Source organism: Synchytrium microbalum, assembly GCF_006535985.1.
Source record: "Synchytrium microbalum strain JEL517 chromosome Unknown SmJEL517_scf0005, whole genome shotgun sequence".
NCBI classification, from domain to species: domain Eukaryota; kingdom Fungi; phylum Chytridiomycota; class Chytridiomycetes; order Synchytriales; family Synchytriaceae; genus Synchytrium; species Synchytrium microbalum.
The window spans coordinates 599,786-619,609 of NW_022158354.1; the positions used below are offsets into that span (position 1 = coordinate 599,786).

Here is a 19,824-nt window from a genome sequence, read left to right on the forward strand (position 1 = left end):
AGTTCTTTTCGTTCTGTGGATTTTAAGACTGTGCAGATAGCGATGGGTCCAGTTGAGCCAGTTGCCTAGACCACAAAAAAAATCGCATCATTTTGGCTTCCGAATAGACCATTTGTAATGACCACTGTGAGGGATAAACGTCTAAATGATATTCTTATAGTTGATTACAGTGCTAGTAGTGTCTTTGAGCGACCGTATAGCTAAATCGAGTTATCTCAATAGCAAAAACCGTGTGCACCAAAATAAAGCCCCAAGATAACGAATTTCCAAACATTCTTTACAATGAGGATGTTCAAAATGAAGACGTTGCCTATATTCCTTGCTTAGAATGACAAGAACTATGCTGGAGCTAGGTCAAGACACATTCTGCGAGTGAAACATTCCAACGCCAAGCACCGGATATTTGCGAAACAGGCTGATCTGGAGGCGTAGATGCGACGGAAGCTAGCTATGACCGCTCTTTAACAATGCAAACACGTCGAGTGGAGCGACCGGTACGAAGTAAGCTGCAACATTCCCATTTCTTTCGTCAAAACGTCACGTTAAGAAAAGCACAGATCTCAACAGTTTCTTCAATAATGTCGAAATATCACGAACGCGCATACAATTGTCCATTCCATTCAATTCGAATACAAAGCTGTCCGAAGGGTAATGTCTCATTCATGTCCTTCCTTGAGTTCTTAAGCTGCAAAGTTCGTATCACACATGCCAAAGCTTGCGACACCTGAAGGAACAAGATGAGTTTGCAAGAAGTAGCCACGAAATTGAGAGATCTCTACGGGTCCGCTGAAGTCCTTAATCAGGAGGCCAAGGTATGCTTCGGTCTGTCTTCTCTTACGGTGCTTGAAACACTTCGTGAATTTCGTGGACTTTGGACATTTTGAACATATTGAGCATTTTCAGCTTGCTTGTCGCGTCCAATATCTATGATTTGCATGAGTTTTGAACATTTTAAGCATTCTGAGCGTGTTTGCCACGTCTCATCTACCTACATTGTGCTAACATTTAAACGTGTTTTTCAGGAAGCAATTATCAGTGATCTGACTGTTATTGGACAGTCTATGAACAATGCGAACCAGTGAGCATGCTCTCAACCATGGCCAGCATTGAATTCCGGACGCTGATCCTTCCCCAATATTTTCTCAAAGGTTGGCCTACAGATTCGCCAATAATGCTTGGAACATGTCATCTCTGGTCGAAGAGCATGCAAACAACAACAATCTTTGTTGGAGAGATTGTCTTGTTTTTGAGGATGTCAAGTGGACTTGGATAGAGTTCAACAGAGGTACGGATCGTGACAGTCGTCGCCTCTTTGATGGACAAGGTCGCTTGCTGACATTAATCATACCGTTAGATGTCAACAAGATGGCTAATTGGCTGATCAGCGTTGGTGTAAAGAGACTTGACCATGTGTGCCTGATTATGGAAAACGCTCCTCAATTCTTGTTGACGTGGATGGCTTGTGGAAGGTAAATCTGTTTTATACTTAAAAATTGCAGCCTCCGGAAGATTATCCAAAGTCTCACCTTCTAGAATTGGAGCGGCTGCTTCATTCATCAATTTTAATCTCAAGGGACGCAATTTGGAACATTGTGTCAACCTGTCTGAAGCACGAATCATTGTTGTTGATTCTATTTTCTCTGCCAATGTGAAAGAGATTGAATCGACAATCAAGTCTGGCCATGCTGGTGAAAATTTACGTGTCTTTGAATGGGGGACTGGTTCAAAAAGCCTGTACCCACAAGTCAATTTTATTACACTGAACAAAGTTTCAGACCATACACCTGCTAATGCTTACGGCGGTAAGGATGGAACACCTGATGATACGTGCATGTTGATCTTTACAAGGTTTGAAACAAGATTTCATCTTCCTTTTTCGGGTGGTCAACACATCAAACTTTCCTTCAACCGTTCTCATTCGTAGTGGAACGACCGGTCTCCCGAAATCTGTCCGTCTGTCGCATGGCAAGCAACTTGCTACCGGCATGCTCATTTCGAATTCCTTTCAAATGAATTCGTCGGACAGATGTTACTCTGCTTTGCCTCTCTATCACGGCGCGGCTACCATGGTCGGCTGGTGTGGCATGCTATCCGTTGGAGGCTGCTTTTGTCTTGCTCGTAAATTCTCTGCTTCTGGATTCTTTGTCGAAGGTACGGCATTCCTATTACGTTTCGGTTGGAGTGAGCCAGTAACATCTCTTTATAGTTGGAAGAATGAACGCGACCATGGTGATGTATATTGGCGAGGTCGCGAGGTAGTTTAAAATATTGCCTTTATGCGAAAAATTCTTCCGTTAGAGATCACTTGACTGGTTTCATCAACGATTTAGATACCTTCTTCAACAGCCTGTCAGGCCAACGGACAAGGCACACAGACTGAGGATCGCATTGGGAGTAGGATTGCGGCCTGATATCTGGAACGAGTTCAAGACTCGTTTCAACATCAGGTAAGTGTGGTGATTCAAGCTTTATTCGGTTATGTATTTCTAACCTTGACAATCGCTTCAATAGACAAATCGGCGAATGGTAAGAGACAGGGATTCAGAGACAAGTTGGAACTCGAGCAAGCAGCGCCACTGACACATAACTGAACATTTCAATTTTCTAGGTTTGGTCAAACAGAAGGCGCCGGTAAATTTTCTGCGGGATGTATCAATGTCAACCAAAATGCTCATCATTCCGACTCCTTTAGTTGCAATCACCAACTTCCAAAATGGAAATAATACTGTCAATGGCAGTGTCGGCCGCGTTGGACCTATACTCCAACATTTCAACCGAATGGAACTTGTACAATATGACGTTGGTCAAGATGAACCTGTTCGTGGCCCTGACGGATTTTTTGTCAAGGTATCCCACCAAGTTTGAAACGTACTCGCTTCTTGCAACCAACTCTAACAACTTTGTGAATGCAAGTGTGGGCCAAATGAACCTGGCCTCTTGGTAGCTCAAGTTGATCATAATCCAGCGCGCTTTGAAGGCTACTATAAGAATCCCGCTGCCCGACAGAAAAAGATTGCCGAGAATTGCTTTGTCAAGGGCGATTGCTACTATATGACAGGTACGAAGGATGTCGACTATCTTCAAAGTGCTTATGCACACTAAACTGCTTGCATGTTTCAGGCGATCTGTTAAAAAGGGATGAGAAATTCTGGTACTACTTCATCGATCGTATTGGTGACACGTTCAGATACAGAGGAGAGAACGTTGCGACCAACGATGTCGCCGAGACCTTGTTGCCATTCCAAGGACTCTCTGAAATCAACGTGTAAGCTTTACAAGTGTTGCGGCAAGGGCTATTGGGCTAACCACCGCTCCTCGAATAGATACGGCGCTTCAATACCTGGACGTGAAGGTGAAGGTCGGATCGGCATGGCTTCCATCGTCATTGACAAAAGTTTCAGCTTCTCTGCCTTTGCTAAACACGTCTGTGATAAGCTACCTACTTATGCAAGGCCATACTTCCTAAGAATCCAAGAGGAGATGCAGGTAACAGGTACTTTTAAGCAAATGAAGGCCGAGTTGAGGGCCACTGGAATAGATCCAACAAAGACCACTGACAAGATCTACAAGCTAAATGAAAAAGGAGATAATTATGATTTGTTTACCAAGAGTCAGTTTAGTAACATTCATATGGCAAAGTTGTAAGCATCATATAAATCACGCCCCATTGGATCTTTAAATAATTGAATGACTGCGATTCAAACATTTAAACATTTAAACGCGTATAATCCGTAAATTTAGCGTCCTTAACAGTTGTCATGATGTTCGTACTCGTCATCATTGCATCCACCCGGAAAACAAACAACATTTTGATTCCTCGACGAGATCAAGATGGATGAGACAAGCGATGGCAATTCAATACTTGCCACGAATGCTGTGCCGAATTTACCAGAGGCAGCAGACACTTCGGTGCTCAGGAGTTACTTGGAACGACTCCTCTCTGTAATTTTAGATGTTGACGCTGAAGAGCTTCGCATACTCTTGACTGGACGAGACGACACTACCGAGATATTAGCTCGTTTTGCATCGGATCCTCAAATTCACGCTCTATATATCCTAAAGGAACGTGCTGTTGGTGGATCTGATCTGAGACGTGAAAGTACTGGTAAGTCCTTGCTGGATGTTTTTCGTGTTATTTGGGAGGGAGAGATTGCCTTAAATTGGTGGAGATCACGATTAATGTTTTAAAAAGTGGAGTATTAATCTTCTGTTCATCATCTCTTTTGCACTAGTCTTTGACGACAGTTCCTCAGCTGTTGTATTCTCTTGCCAACTGGAAGCAACATATCCACCAACAGTCATTACAGCCATAGCAATTATAAAACGATACCCAATCATTGAGGCAAACAAGTCTCTGTCATTGCAGCTTCAAGTCATCAATCTGCCTGGTACTGGAGATGGTGCAAATGCCTTTGAAGCTTTACGAGCACACATTCACCATGGTGTTGCTCCGTACTTTGATGCATATGTCGCTACAAGGAACTCGAATGCTGCTGGTATTGGTGGTATGGCTGGTGCCACTCAACCAAGTAGATCAGATTCTGAAAAGGAGTCCAAGTCAGGTACATAAACAAAAAAAAACACGCTTGAATACAAGAAGTAATTACTCTTTGAACAGTGCTTAATCTTCTTCCTTGGATTTAGGCATTCCAATGGCAAAAAAGAAACTAGCTGATCTGGACTTGTCCCTTTTCCATCTTTTACAGAATATCGACATTCCAGAGATCCAACTCAACATCCATCCCATTATACAAAAAGCTGTCAGTAAATGTCGTGATCTCAAGCAACGAGTCACCATAGACGCAGTTGAAGAAGTCGCCGATGAAGCTACTCTCTTACGTAAACTAGAAAACGATGTAAAGGGCTGGATTCGTGAAATCCAAAAAGTCACTAAACTCTCACGAGATCCAGAATCAGGCAGTGCCATCCAAGAAATCAACTTTTGGATTAATCTAGAACGAGGACTAGCTCAAATCGAAGACCAGCTTAAATCAGATGAAGTAGTCTTGACTCTAGATTATCTCAAGGCTGCCAAACGCTTCCACTTGACCGTATCCTTTTTATCCGATACGGGTTTGAAAGAAGCTATAGATCAAGTCCAAAAATATAATCAGCTTATGAAGGATTTCCCATTGAGTGAACTATTGGCTGCTTCGGATTTACGACGCATCCAGGAATCCCTCCTCCTTATATTCGGCCATCTGAATAAGAAGCTCCGTATATCGCCATACCCTATACGTCGTGCCTTGCCCCTCGTAGAAGCTATATCGCGAGACTTGAACGATGCAATATATAAAGTACTCAGCCTGCATCGACTCATGTATATGGACTACGAAGACTTTGAACGAGAGACTCGTGGCTGTGATGATATCTTCAAAGCATGGGACGAGCAATTCAAAGAGTTTACCAATGTGGCTCGAGAAGTGACTCGGAAACGATCTGAAAAGTTTATACCTATCAAGATCAATGCGGCCCATGTTAAGCTACAGGAACGGGTACTGTTTATACGTGGCTTTAGAAAGTCTCACGAACAGCTCTATACTACTATACAGAGAGTTATGAGACCTGGCAAACAAGTCAATCAGAGTACGACAAATGATACGGATTTTGTTAATCTGGATGTACTTGAAGATGTGAGATTGGCTTATGAGACTGTCAAGAATATTGATGTGCTTGATGTCTCCACAGGTAAATCATAGCTGCTGAATTTCTGCTGTTTTTCTGCTGTTAACGCTGCCTTTTTTTTCCCTAGACGGCACTCAACTATGGGTCGTTGCTGAGAACTCGTACAATGAACGTGTTGCTCGTGTCGAGAATCACATAATTGCCAAATTGCGTGATCGACTAGCAACCGCTAAAACAGCTCAAGAAATGTTTAGAGTGTTTTCCAAATTCAATGCCCTGTTTGTTCGACCCAAAATCCGTGGCGCCATACAAGAATATCAAAACCAGCTCATTGAATCTGTCAAGGAAGACTTGAAGGCATTACAGGACAAGTTTAAACTGTCATATCGTAATTCAGAAGCTGCTCATGTCAGTGGTATTCGTGATTTACCACCTGTTGGAGGTGCTATAGCTTGGGCACGTCAAATCGAACGACATCTCAGTCTATATATGAAGCGGGTTGAAGATGTATTAGGTAAAGGCTGGGAACTGTATGCTGAAGGTCAAAAGCTATCAGCCATCAGCTCGGCCTTTCGTAAAAAACTAGATACTCGACCAGTGTATGAAGCTTGGCTGACTGAAATCACACGACGTGAATTGAGCGTAACTGGACGAATATTTGATGTATCGAAAAGTCGTACTGCTGGTGGTAGCACCCTCGTACTATCAGTAAACTTTGATGCTCAAGTCATTGCCTTGTTTAAGGAGGTCAGATCTCTTCTCTGGCTTGGATTTACAATCCCACATACCGTATCCAATGTAGCTAAAGATGCCAAACGTGTATATCCATATGCCGTATCGCTCACCGAAACAGTACGAACGTATACCCAAACACTGATTCGTATGAGACAAATGGAATCTCTAGTAGCACCACTTGTCGCTGGTTATCATAAAGATGTCCAACAGTCGGTTGCATCCAGAGGAATTCAGTTGAAGTGGGATTACTTTGCTAATTCTTATGATACTCGTATGGGCGGCTTAGAAGCATTAGGATATAGTGGTGCCAAGAGTGAGAATCGTCATGTTACATTTGTGCGTGAATTCGCCAATGTCGTGACGATTTTTCATGACAAGACGTCCTCTGCTCTGGCTATATGTGAAGAAATCAATGGACTTGTAATTTCCTTGAAGGATTGTTCATTTGTACGAAGTGCATTAGCTGGGATTCTGTCTCAGATTCAGAAAGCTGTAAGTCTACACTGAATCCAAATCATCTGTGTACATTTTTTTTCTCATTGAGTTTTATAGGTTGATCGACTAAATCTTGAAAATTGTACCAATCTTGATACATGGACTACAGCATTGGATCAACGTATAGAGACACTTTTACTGATTCGATTGCAAGTTGCTATCAAGGTTGGCAGATTGTTTTGCAACACAAATAGCTTTTCTCGCCCACACCTTCTTTTATCGTAATTAACCTGACTGATATTTTCGTGTTTGTTATTTTAGGCTTGGAATACTGAAGTGGAACCAAACGAATCAACTACTGAGTCTGCAGTTGAATTCAATTCCGACAACGCTGTCGACGAGAGCATGCGACCGAAACTAAAAGTCGTGGTTCATGAAGTCAGACTTCGTAATCAAAGCATGTATCTTGATCCACCCGTTGAAAAGGCTAGAGAGTCTTTATATCGACAGTTTCGAGATTGGTTGGGTAAGTTGGAGCCATTTGTTGGTTGTTGGATGCTTCCTCCTCTGACTTTATTTAAACACAATGCAGCAACCATTTGTACTCTGAAACGTATTCAAAGTGCACGGTACGAATTGGACGTGACTGCAAATCAGAGTGTTCAGAATGTCATGTACGGAGGATTGGTGAGTTGATGATGTGTCACATTCTGGGGTGAATTCGATTGTCTTTTTGCTCAGACGATTCCACTCGTACAGCTTGCAAAAGTATCGGACAATCTTCTCTCGAAAGCTTATAGTATCTTGGAAGACAAAATAAGTCACGTCAGTCAGTACTTGGCAGTATGGCTCCGATACCAAGCATTATGGGATTTGGATGAACAAGCTCTGTATAGTCGACTTGGAGATGATCTGGGCCAATGGCAGCAACTAGTCCTTGAAATCAAACGATCTAGATCGACCTTTGACACTTCCGACACCACCAAGAAATTTGGTTGTATAATCATCGACTATGAGCAAGTCCAAACCAAAGTCAATGCCAAATATGATCAATGGCAACGCGACGTACTCAATAAGTTTGGTACAAAGCTCGGAGCATCTATACGGGACTTTTATTCTGATGTATCCAAATCTCGTCATGATTTGGAATCACAATCAGCCGATGCTCCAACGACAGCGGAAGCTGTTTCATTTATAACACTTTTACAAACACTCAAACGAAAGTTGGGTGGATGGACAGAGGATGTTGAAATATTCCGAGCGGGACAAAAGACTTTGGAACGCCAAAGATTCCAGTTCCCATCTGATTGGCTCCATGTTGATAATATTGATGGTGAATGGAGTGCCTTTAATGAAATCTTCACCAAGAAGAATGCATCTGCACAAGATCAAATAGGTATGATACTGGCGAAATAAAACGAAAAAAAATCGGCCCGAGTCGCACTTTATGATGCTAACTCTTTCGTCCATGTCAAGTGTCGTTACAAATGAAGATCATTAGTGAAGACAAGACTGTACAAGGCAAAATCAGAGAGGTGTCAGCAGATTGGGACAGAAGCAAACCCGTCCAAGGTGATGTGAGACCAGAATCGGCTGCAGATACTTTGAATGTATTTGAAGGCAGAGTAACTAGGCTCAAAGACGAATACGATCAAGTCTGTCGTGCGAAATCAGCTCTGGATTTAGATAGTGTCGTAGTCGATAAACTAGATGTAGTACTGGAAGAGTTACGAGACTTGAAGAGTGTCTGGTCTGCTCTCTCTCGTGTCTGGCAAACCATCTTTGAAATGAGAGATAGATTATTTGCTACATCAGTGCCACGAAAGATTCGTCAAGAGCTTGATGGCGTCCTCAACTCGGCCAAAGATATGCCAAGTCGATTCAGACAGTATGCAGCATACGAGTATATGCAAGAAACCATTAAAATGTATATAAAGGTCATACCACTCTTTTCTGACTTGAAGAGTGAGGCAGTCCGTGAACGTCATTGGAAAGTCTTGCTCAAGAGTCTGAAAATGGAAGGTCGATTGCATCTCCTCGATATGACTGTCGGACAAGTCTGGGACTTAGACCTGAAGAAGAATGAAGCTACTATTCGAGATGTGGTCGCTGTCGCTCAAGGTGAAATGGCCTTGGAAGAATTCTTGAAGACAGTCAAAGAGACTTGGACTAGTTATGCTCTTGATCTGGTCAACTATCAAAACAGTACGCAAAGTGTTCTTTGTTCATGATCATATGGCTTTTGTTGCGTTGCTGACATCCTCATTTTAGAATGCCGTCTCGTCCGAAGATGGGATGATATCTTTGCCAAATGTGGAGAGCATTTGAGTTCTCTAGCTGCCATGAAGCATTCACCATTTTATAAAGTCTTTGAAGAGGAAGCATCAACATGGCACGACAAGTTGAATCGTGTCCATGTACTCTTTGATGTCTGGATTGATGTCCAACGACAATGGGTGTATTTAGAAGGCATCTTTAGTGGTAGTGCAGATATCAAACACCTCTTGCCGACTGAAACGTCCCGCTTCCAAAATATAAACTCTGAATTCATGGTCTTGATGAAGAAGGTATACAAGTCACCATATATATTGGACGTTCTCAATGTCGTCAGCATCCAAAAGTCACTTGAACGACTGGCAGAATTATTGGCCAAGATTCAAAAAGCGTTGGGTGAGTATCTCGAAAAGGAGAGATCCTCATTCCCACGATTCTATTTTGTGGGTGATGAAGATTTGCTGGAGATTATTGGTTATAGCAAAGATGTGATGAGAATCCAAAAACATTTCAAGAAGATGTTTGCGGGTGTATCATCGCTATTGCTAGACGATGAGGCTACTCAAATCAATGGTCTCGCATCTCGTGAAGGCGAGAATATGGTCTTCAAAACTCCAGTCTCGATAAAGGATAATCCGAAAATAAACGACTGGCTGAAACTGCTCGAGATGGAAATGAGAGTCTCGTTGGCTAATTGGCTGAAGGACTCTATCAATTCCCTATCTAGCTTTTACAATGGTATCTCGTGGTCTTCTCAGCAGTTATTGGACTGGATTGATGCTTTTCCAGCCCAAGTCGTTGGATTGGCAGTCCAGATTCATTGGAGTCAGTCTATAGAAAAAGTGTTGCAGCAAGCTGAATCTGGAAAGCCGGCCCCATCTCAACAAGTATTAAAACCGTGTCTTGAACTGGTGGAAAAATGCTTGGCTGTATTGGCTGACACCGTGTTGACGGATTTGCCTGCAGTTCGTAGAAAAAAGTGTGAGCATCTTATTACCGAATTAGTACACCAACGTGATGTAATTAGGCACTTGATACGACACGAAGTAACATCACCAAAAGCATTTGAATGGCTTTATCAAATGCGATTCTACTATAATCCGACGGTAGAAGACGTGTTACAACGGCTCACCATACATATGGCCAATGCATCGTTTTTATATGGCTATGAGTATCTTGGTGTATCTGATCGTCTCGTACAGACACCTCTCACAGATCGATGTTACTTGACTCTGACTCAAGCCCTACAATCTCGATTGGGTGGTAGTCCATTCGGACCTGCAGGAACTGGAAAAACGGAATCTGTAAAGGCTTTGGGGGTCCAATTAGGTAGATTCGTATTGGTCTTCAATTGTGATGAGACCTTTGACTTCCAAGCTATGGGTCGTATATTTGTTGGATTGTGTCGTGTTGGAGCTTGGGGATGCTTTGACGAGTTCAATCGTCTAGAAGAACGTATCTTGTCAGCCGTCTCTCAACAAATTCAGACAATTCAGCTGGGATTGAAACAAGAATCTGATATTGATTTGGTTGGGAAGCAATTGAGAGTTCATCCTAGCACTGGTGAGTGCCTGCAAATAATTTTCTCCCGTTGTTTTCTTCATTGGGTGTAAAACTCGCTGGAAGACTCGACTCACTGAAACATATGTCTTTCCGCAGGTATCTTTATTACCATGAATCCTGGATATGCTGGTAGATCGAACTTGCCAGACAACTTGAAGAAGCTCTTCCGTAGTATCGCAATGGCCAAACCAGATCGAGAGCTGATTGCTCAAGTAATGCTATTCTCCCAAGGATTCCGTAATGCCGAGTTAATCGCCTCTAAAATCGTACCATTCTTTAACTTGTGCCATGAGCAACTATCACCGCAATCACATTATGACTTTGGATTACGAGCACTCAAGAGTGTTCTGGTATCTGCTGGTAACGTCAAACGTGATCGGCTGCTGGCTCTTCGCAAAATGAAGGCTGATGCTGGAAGTGATGAAGTATTGAAGACTCGTGCAGAGACAGAGCAAGTTTCAATATCCGAGTCTCGTGCTGAGCAGGAAATTCTGATTCAAAGCATACGTGAAACTGTTGCGCCTAAATTGGTTGCTGATGATATTTCACTGATGCAGAGGTACATTATAAGAAAATTACTGCTACTTTTTTTTGGCTTAGCTGACTTTCACTTATCAAATAATATACGCTAATCACGATTAATTTTCTAACTTAGTCTTGCTTCAGACGTGTTCCCTGGCATAGAATACTTTCCTATCGATTTGGGTAATTTAATGTCAGAGACGCAGACTGTCTGCACAGAATTCCGCCTTATAGCAGATCAACGCTGGATCGAAAAAGTCGTGCAGCTCTATCAAATTCAACGTATTCATCACGGTGTCATGATGGTCGGTCCTACGGGAACCGGTAAATCTGCTGCATGGAGAGTCCTGTTGCAAACCTTGCAACGAGTCGAAGGTGTGGAAGGAGAATCCTATGTAATTGATGCCAAAGCAATGTCTAAAGATGCCTTGTATGGACATATGGATCCCACTACCCGAGAATGGACTGATGGTCTCTTCACGTATATTCTTCGTCGTATTGTAGATAATGTACGAGGAGAGAGCTCTAAACGTCATTGGATTGTCTTTGATGGCGATGTTGATCCAGAATGGGTAGAAAATCTAAACTCAGTCCTGGATGATAATAGGTTACTTACCTTGCCAAATGGTGAACGTCTGTCTTTGCCGCCGAATGTTCGTATCATGTTTGAAGTAGAATCCTTACGATATGCTACTCTCGCAACGGTATCTCGTTGCGGTATGGTTTGGTTTAGTGATGATGTCGTGTCTCCCAAGATGATGTATGGCCACTATCTGGAGACACTAAGAAACGTACCCTTGGATGAAGAGGGCGACGAAGGCTATTCTCGTGGTACCGAAACAGATGTCTCGACCTCTATAGCATGTCAACGAGCGATTGCTGAAATCTTTGCACCAGCCATGTCCGAAGATGGGCTCGTGTCAAAAGCATTGGACTTGTGTGCAACTCTTGACCATATCATGGACTTTACAAAAGTCAGAGCATTAAGTAGTTTGTTTTCACTGCTCAATAAGACAGTGAGAAACGTATTGGAATATAATGCTAGTCATCCCGACTTTCCAATGACGCCAGACCATCTTCAGGCAAATATCTCAAAGAAGCTGCTTATCTCTATAGTCTGGAGCTTTGCTGGAGACTCGCGTCTCGATATACGTAATGAATTAGGAGACTTTCTACGTGGTGCCACTGCTATAGATTTACCACATACTGGTCTCAGCCTCATTGACTTTGATGTCAGTCTCACGAATGGTGAATGGGTGTCTTGGCAGTCCAAAGTACCAATAGTAGATATTGAACCACATAATGTCGCTGCTGCTGATGTTGTGATACCTACTGTCGACACAGTCCGTCATGAGGATGTCTTATATTCGTGGTTGTCGGAGCACAAGCCATTGATTCTATGTGGTCCGCCAGGATCTGGCAAGGTAATTATGATTATTAGTCACAGGACCCGGGTTTTTTTCGCTAAAGTCTCTGTGCTTTCAAAACTAGACTATGACTCTATTAGCAGCTCTGAGAAAACTCTCAGAAGTTGAGGTTGTTGGCCTCAACTTTTCTAGTGCAACAAGTCCAGAGCTGATTCTTAAGACATTTGAACAGTATTGTGACTTCAAGAGAACTCCAAATGGTGTTACCCTCTCACCAAGGGCTATTGGTCGTTGGCTCGTCGTCTTTTGCGATGAGATAAACTTGCCAGCCAATGACAAATACGGAACGCAACGAGTCATATCATTTATGCGTCAGCTCATCGAGCATGGAGGCTATTGGAGAACATCTGATAAGGCCTGGGTAGCTCTGGATCGTATTCAGTTTGTAGGAGCATGTAATCCTCCAACCGATCCTGGTCGAATACCAATGACACATAGATTCCTCAGACACGCACCTATAGTAATGGTCGACTATCCAGGTGAAGTCTCCCTTCAGCAAATCTATAGCACATTCTGTCGGGCTATGCTAAAAGTAGTACCTTCGGTTCGTGGTTATGCTGAACCGTTGACCAGTGCCATGGTGGAATTGTATCTGCTGTCGCAAAAGCAATTCACGCCCGACTCGCAAGCTCATTATATTTATTCTCCTCGTGAGCTTACGAGATGGGTCCGTGGTATGTACGAAGCTATCCGACCATTGGACACAATATCTTTGGAAGTGTTGATACAAATATGGGCTCATGAAGCATTGCGTCTCTTCCAAGACAGGCTTGTCAGAGAAGAAGAACGAACGTGGACGGATAAAACTATAGACGATGTCGCAGCTCGTCACTTTAGCATAAACTCAAAGGAAGTCTTGAAGAGACCCATTCTTTTCTCGGACTGGTTGAGCAAACATTATGTTGCAGTCGATCGAGAAATCTTACGAGGCTTTGTAAAAGCTCGATTAAAAGTCTTTTACGAGGAAGAGTTGGATCTACCTTTGATTCTCTTTAATGATGTCCTCGACCATGTCTTGAGAATCGATCGAGTATTTAAACAGATGCAGGGCCATTTGCTTCTTATTGGTGTTAGTGGAAGTGGAAAGACGACCTTATCTCGATTTGTAGCCTGGATGAATGGGCTCAGTGTCTTCCAAATCAAAGTCCACAACAAGTATAGTGCTGCTGACTTTGACGATGATTTACGAACAGTCTTGAGGAGGTCTGGTACTCGAGGTGAAAAGATTTGTTTCATCATGGATGAATCAAATGTTCTTGAACCTGGCTTTCTTGAGAGAATGAATACTTTACTTGCCAATGCTGAAATCCCTGGATTGTTTGAAGGTGACGAGCATACTGCTTTGATGAATCAATGCAAAGAAGGTGCTCAACGTGATGGTGTCATGATTGATTCATCTGAGGAGCTATACAAATGGTTTACTCATCAGGTATAATCTCATTGTTCCTTCCTGTCGTAAATGTTGTTGCAATTAAAAATCATACATTGCAATTTAGGTCATGCAAAATCTTCACATTGTATTTACTATGAATCCACCCGAGGGTGGATTGGCATCGAGAGCGGCTACGTCTCCAGCCTTATTCAATCGATGCGTCTTGGATTGGTTTGGAGATTGGTCTGATCAAGCCTTCTTCCAGGTCGCCAAAGAGTTTACCGAAACTCTCGACTTGACCAATAATAGCTATCACGCTCCTATGGACTTCCCGTTGGCATATGAAGATTTACCGATGCCACCAGATTATCATGGTGCCATAGTAAACGCCTTTGTGTTTGTGCATCAATCCTTGTACGAGGTGAATGCCAAACTAAGTCGACGTCAAGGTCGATATAATTATACCACACCACGACATTATCTAGATTTTATTGGTCACTATATCAAAATCTTTGCTGAAAAGCGTGAAGATTTAGAAGAACAACAACGCCACTTAAACGTCGGCTTGGACAAGCTGAGAGACACTGTCACCAAAGTCGAAGAGCTTCGTGTAAGTCTTGCCCATAAAAAGTTGGAACTAGAGGCAAAGACGGATGAGGCCAATGAAAAGCTCAAGAAAATGGTATCCGATCAACAGGAAGCAGAACAGAAGAAAGCTGCATCTCTTCAGATCCAGGAAGCAATAACCAAGCAAAATGATGAGATTGAGAAACGCAAGACTATTGTAATGGCTGAATTAGCTGAAGCTGAACCCGCCGTTCTAGAAGCTCAGCAGTCTGTCAGCAATATAAAGAAGCAACATCTCACCGAAGTACGATCCATGACCAATCCTCCAGATGCAGTTAAGATGGCCATGGAATCTGTCTGTATACTATTGGGTAACAAACTCACAGCTTGGAAGGATGTACAAAGTGTTATACGGCGAGACGACTTCATTGCCAGCATGGTCAACTACGAAACTAGTCAACTTACTGCTGTCATACGAAACGAAGTAAAAACCAGATTTATTGATAATCCCAATTATAATTTCGAAACAGTCAACCGAGCTTCCAAGGCATGTGGACCATTAGTGCAATGGGTTATTGCACAAGTAAGATATGCCCAGATATTGCAGCAAATCGGCCCATTACGGCAAGAGGTTGCTGATTTGGAATCTTCCGCCAACGAAACTCGTCTCAAAGCTGTAACTATTGATGATATGATTCAAGAGTTAGAGTTGAGTATAGGCCAATATAAAGACGAATACGCCGTCTTGATTAGTGAGACGCAGGCTTTAAAATCAGAGATGGAACGAGTAAAGTCAAAAGTAGAAAGATCTTTAAGCTTGTTGTCGAATCTAGCATCTGAAAAGGAACGTTGGGAAACTACCAGTATGTCGTTTGATGTGCAAATGAGTACCATGGTCGGTGATGTATTGATCGCATCGGCCTTCTTGGCATATGCTGGCTTCTTTGATCAGACTTATCGAGAAGCTCTGTTGTCCAAATGGACCAATCATCTGGAGAAATCTGGAATAAGCTTCAAAATCGACTTGGCCATTCCAGAGTATTTATCTAGTGCCGATGAGAGGTTGGCTTGGCAAAAGAATGCTTTACCAGCTGACAGTCTCTGTACCGAGAATGCCATCATGATGAAGCGATTCAATCGCTACCCTCTTATAATCGATCCGTCTGGACAAGCAACCGCATTCTTGCTGAATGACTATAGAGATCGTAAAATATCCGTAACGAGCTTCCTTGATGACTCGTTTGTAAAGGTACTTGAAAGCTCCTTGAGGTTTGGTAATCCACTGCTAGTGCAAGATGTCGAAAATCTTGACCCCATTCTCAACACAGTTTTGAATCACGAGATTAAAAGAACAGGTGGTCGTATCTTGATACGTATTGGAAACCAAGATATTGACTTCTCCCCATCGTTCAATCTCTTCTTGTCAACAAGAGATCCATCAGCCATATTCTCACCCGATATATGTAGTAGAGTAACCTTTGTCAATTTTACGGTAACCCGGGGCAGTCTGCAAAGCCAATGTCTCCATGAAGTTCTCAAATCTGAACAACCCGACACTGACAAAAAGAGATCTGACCTAGTAAAGCTACAAGGTGAATTCCAACTACGCCTCCGACATTTGGAAAAGTCTCTGTTGCAAGCCTTGAGTGAGTCCAAGGGTAATATTCTAGATGACGATAATGTAATGGTGACTCTAGAAACATTGAAGCAAGAAGCCGCAGATGTCGCTGAAAAAATGCAAGAAACAGACACAGTCATGAGAGACGTGGACGCTGTTACTAGCATGTATACACCTTTAGCTCAAGCTTGTTCTAACATCTTCTTTGTAATGGAACAACTCTCCGCCGTAAACCACTTTTATCAATTCTCGTTGGAATTCTTCCTGGAAATCTTTGGTCATGTAATTCATAGCAACTCGAGATTGACTGGATTGTCTGATGAATCACGTCGACTGTCTATAATAACGGAGGAATTGTTTAAAGTCACGCATGCTCGAGTGTCTCGATCCCTACTTCATTCTGACCACTCTGCTTTTGGAGTGCTGTTAGCTCAAATCCGATTGAAGGGTATACTTGATGATGACGAGTATGAAGCCTTGCTGGGTATTGGTATAAAGGCTGGAAAAATGATAGAAGAGGATATAGTCAGTATTGTTGGTGAGGAGGCTGTTGCTAGAATGAGTAGCATAATCACCCTCCCAGCATTTGCCCAATTGAGTCGTCATATCGTTGAACATCAGGCCGTCTGGAGTAAATTTATTTCTGACAATGGAGACGTTCCAGATTGCTTTGATTCAACTGGTATCAGTGGTAAGGCTCGACCACACAAAGTTTGTTCTCTTACACCATGTTGTGCATTGACTGACCATCTGACCTGCTTTCGCATCAGCTGTAGTCAAGAGCTTTAGACAGCTGCTAGTGGTCAAGACCTTCCGACCCGATAAAACGTTTGCAGCGGCAGACAAGTTTATTCATGCAGCATTCGACACGACATTCACACAAAGTACTGAGCTGCCATTGAAATCTATTGTATTGGATGAAGTCAAGGCAACCACTCCCATCGCGTTTTGCTCGGTCGCTGGATTTGATGCCAGTTTCCGTGTCGAGTCTTTTGCCAAGGAAGTCAATGCTCGATTAAGCTCTGTAGCTATGGGATCTGTAGAAGGTGTAGGATTAGCCGATGCTGCAGTGTCTTCCACAGTCAAAACTGGTGGTTGGGTCTTGATTAAGAATGTCCACTTGGCTATATCATGGCTTACTCAACTTGAAAAGAGGTTGTATAATCTCAAGCCACATAAAAACTTTAGACTATTCCTGACCATGGAAATCAATCCCAAAGTACCAGCCAACATACTTCGACTATCACGAAGCTTGATGTTTGAGCCAGCACCTGGTGTTAAGGCTAACTTGCTCGACACCTTGAGCACTCTCCCTCCGACAAGCATAACAAAAGGACCATCTGAACGTGTAAGGCTATACTTCCTATTGGCTTGGCTACATGCAGTTGTTCAAGAAAGACTGCAGTATGTACCTTTGGGGTGGACCAAGTTCTATGAATTCAATGATTCGGATCTGGATTGTGCTCTAAGCACAATTGATGATTGGTTGGATATTACAGCATTAGGTCGCTCCAATGTATCTCCAGAAAAGATTCCCTGGTCCGCTATAAAGACCCTTCTCAAACAATCTGTATATGGTGGAAGGCTTGATTCGGATTGCGATCAGAAAGTATTGGATTCATTCATAGATGCCGTATTCTCGCCCAAGAGTTACGAACTTGCCTTCCACCTGGCTGAAGGGTTGGAGGGTGAACAGTCTTTAGTTATTCCAGAAGGGACCAGACCAGAGCAATTCATGAGTTGGGTGAACGCATTACCAGCTCAGCAATCACCAGCATGGCTTGGATTGCCTAGGAATGCTGACACGGTTCTCATGGCTTCACGAGGTGTGTTTTGGTATTTTGCCAATTGTAATGTGTCGCTTTGGATTTCAATCCTGAAAGTCAAAAGTATCACATACTCTTTCTTTGCAACAGGGCATTCAGCTAACCAGATTTTTTGGAAATTAATGTAGGACTGGCTATGGTATCTAATATTCGAAAGATGAAGGTGCTTGCCGATGATGAAGAAGACTCATTTGATGCCATTCACGTCAAACGAGAGTCTACAGCATTTCAGATACCACAATGGATGCGCCAGTTACACCAAACAGTTCAAGAATGGCTTGCCTTGTTACCACAGGTAAAAACTTGACTTCACAGCTACAAAAGGTCTTTTCTCTTCCATTTAGGCCTTATTGCACGCATTCTGTCAATGCAAACGTGTACATTTAAGTCTTATCTTCTCTTCTCTTTAGAATATGCCGCCAGTCATCTCTCGTGCCTCGCATATCGTCAAAGATCCATTCCGACGATTCTTTGACAGAGAAACACAGCTAGCCGAAAGCTTGCTAGATTGTGTGCGCTCAGACCTCGCCAATCTCGAAAAAGTTTGCAGTGGTCGAATGAAGCAAACCAACCATATGAGAGATTTGATGACTTCCTTGACTCGAGGTAACATTTTCGCAGAATGTAGATATTTGAACTGCTGATTGGCCTAACAATATCTGATGAATGTGTAGGAGTGATTCCTGAGCACTGGAAGGCGTACAAGATCTCTCGTAAAATGACACTCAATCAGTGGGTCATCGACTTCAAACTAAGGCTGGAACAGATATCTGCAGCATCTACAACTCAAAGGAGCTTGCACCAAATGGAAGTTTGGATTGGTGGCTTATTCATTCCAGAAGCCTATATAACTGCCACTCGTCAATCTGTTGCTCAAAGTCAAAAATGGTCGTTGGAAGAGCTAGAATTGGATGTTCAAATCGGCAGTAGCCCAAGAAGAGACGGCTTTGTCATCTCAGGTAAGCCTCTCCCTGTTTACCAATGTCGAAGGGATGGCTCAGAAAGAGGATATTGCTCGCAAAAGATAACAGAATTAACCAATAATGGACGGTACTTTCTCAACAGGTCTACGACTGGAAGGTGCAGAGTACACGAATGGCACAGTTCGTTTGTCTTCTGCTGTATCAACACGTCTTGCCCCCATGACGCTTCGATGGCATAGACGCCAAACTACTCATCAGAATAATTATGTAGAGATTCCTGTGTATCTGAATGGTGACAGAGATCACGATCTCTTCATGGCTCGACTTCCTAGTCAGAACTCATCCCTGGAATCTCGTCTCATATTGCAACAGGCAGTTGCTATAATTGCTTCTACATTGTAACCATAAGAATTCCAGTGTCATAGCATTTGCATATAGTCTAGTTAAGATTCCAGTGTCATAAAAGCATCTTGCATTTAGTTCCACTTATCGCTTCAGAGACAAAAATGCTTACGGAGGAGGAAAATGCGAGAGGTTTAAAAAGGGAGGGATATAGATAATAATAAAGTTAGATGCGATGAGCGAGAGAAGAAAAAGTATGCGATGAAGGAGAGTCGAACTCCTGTCTCAGGCATGGGAAGCCAGAATGATAACCGCTACACTATCATCGGCTTTGTTATGGTTGCGTGGTCATCCTGAACACCCACGGTGCCAACTACACATTGAGCCAATTGCCCACGAGGGATGGCTGCGACAACAAATATGAACCACGAAGTAAATTTCACTGTATATAGCTCAAGTTTAAGGTCCCTCAGTCCTTCGTAAAAATCGTGACGCCAGTAATTCCAGTAACATATGGGGAGTAATTAGCAACTTTAGTAGTGGGTTTTAAGTGTTGTAATAATCGTAAATTTGCGGGACTATAATCCCAATAGAA

At 42.8% G+C, this 19,824-nt stretch overlaps 2 protein-coding genes across 2 annotated transcripts; both read left to right on the forward strand.

The window, feature by feature from the left end:
- Nucleotides 1–737: 737 nt before the first annotated feature.
- On the forward strand, nucleotides 738–3,645 carry SmJEL517_g01575 (uncharacterized protein; the record flags this gene model as incomplete). The annotated part of the gene is made up of 13 exons (XM_031167503.1): nucleotides 738–812; nucleotides 1,023–1,078; nucleotides 1,149–1,285; nucleotides 1,355–1,469; nucleotides 1,534–1,848; nucleotides 1,925–2,234; nucleotides 2,299–2,447; nucleotides 2,512–2,526; nucleotides 2,609–2,631; nucleotides 2,693–2,847; nucleotides 2,914–3,058; nucleotides 3,121–3,265; nucleotides 3,324–3,645. The coding sequence occupies 13 exons, from the start codon at nucleotides 738–740 to the stop codon at nucleotides 3,643–3,645; spliced, it is 1,962 nt and encodes a 653-aa protein (XP_031026663.1).
- A 186-nt stretch (nucleotides 3,646–3,831) lies between these two features.
- SmJEL517_g01576 (uncharacterized protein) lies at nucleotides 3,832–19,289 on the forward strand (the record flags this gene model as incomplete). Its single annotated transcript, XM_031167504.1, has 19 exons — nucleotides 3,832–4,105; nucleotides 4,233–4,562; nucleotides 4,645–5,688; nucleotides 5,753–6,852; nucleotides 6,913–7,020; nucleotides 7,117–7,321; nucleotides 7,388–7,482; nucleotides 7,555–8,191; nucleotides 8,272–9,000; nucleotides 9,067–10,632; nucleotides 10,729–11,191; nucleotides 11,288–12,578; nucleotides 12,646–14,010; nucleotides 14,078–16,829; nucleotides 16,909–17,964; nucleotides 18,093–18,259; nucleotides 18,375–18,570; nucleotides 18,639–18,923; nucleotides 19,030–19,289. 19 exons carry the CDS (start codon nucleotides 3,832–3,834, stop codon nucleotides 19,287–19,289), a joined length of 13,923 nt encoding a protein of 4,640 aa, XP_031026664.1.
- Between the last annotated feature and the right edge of the window lie 535 nt (nucleotides 19,290–19,824).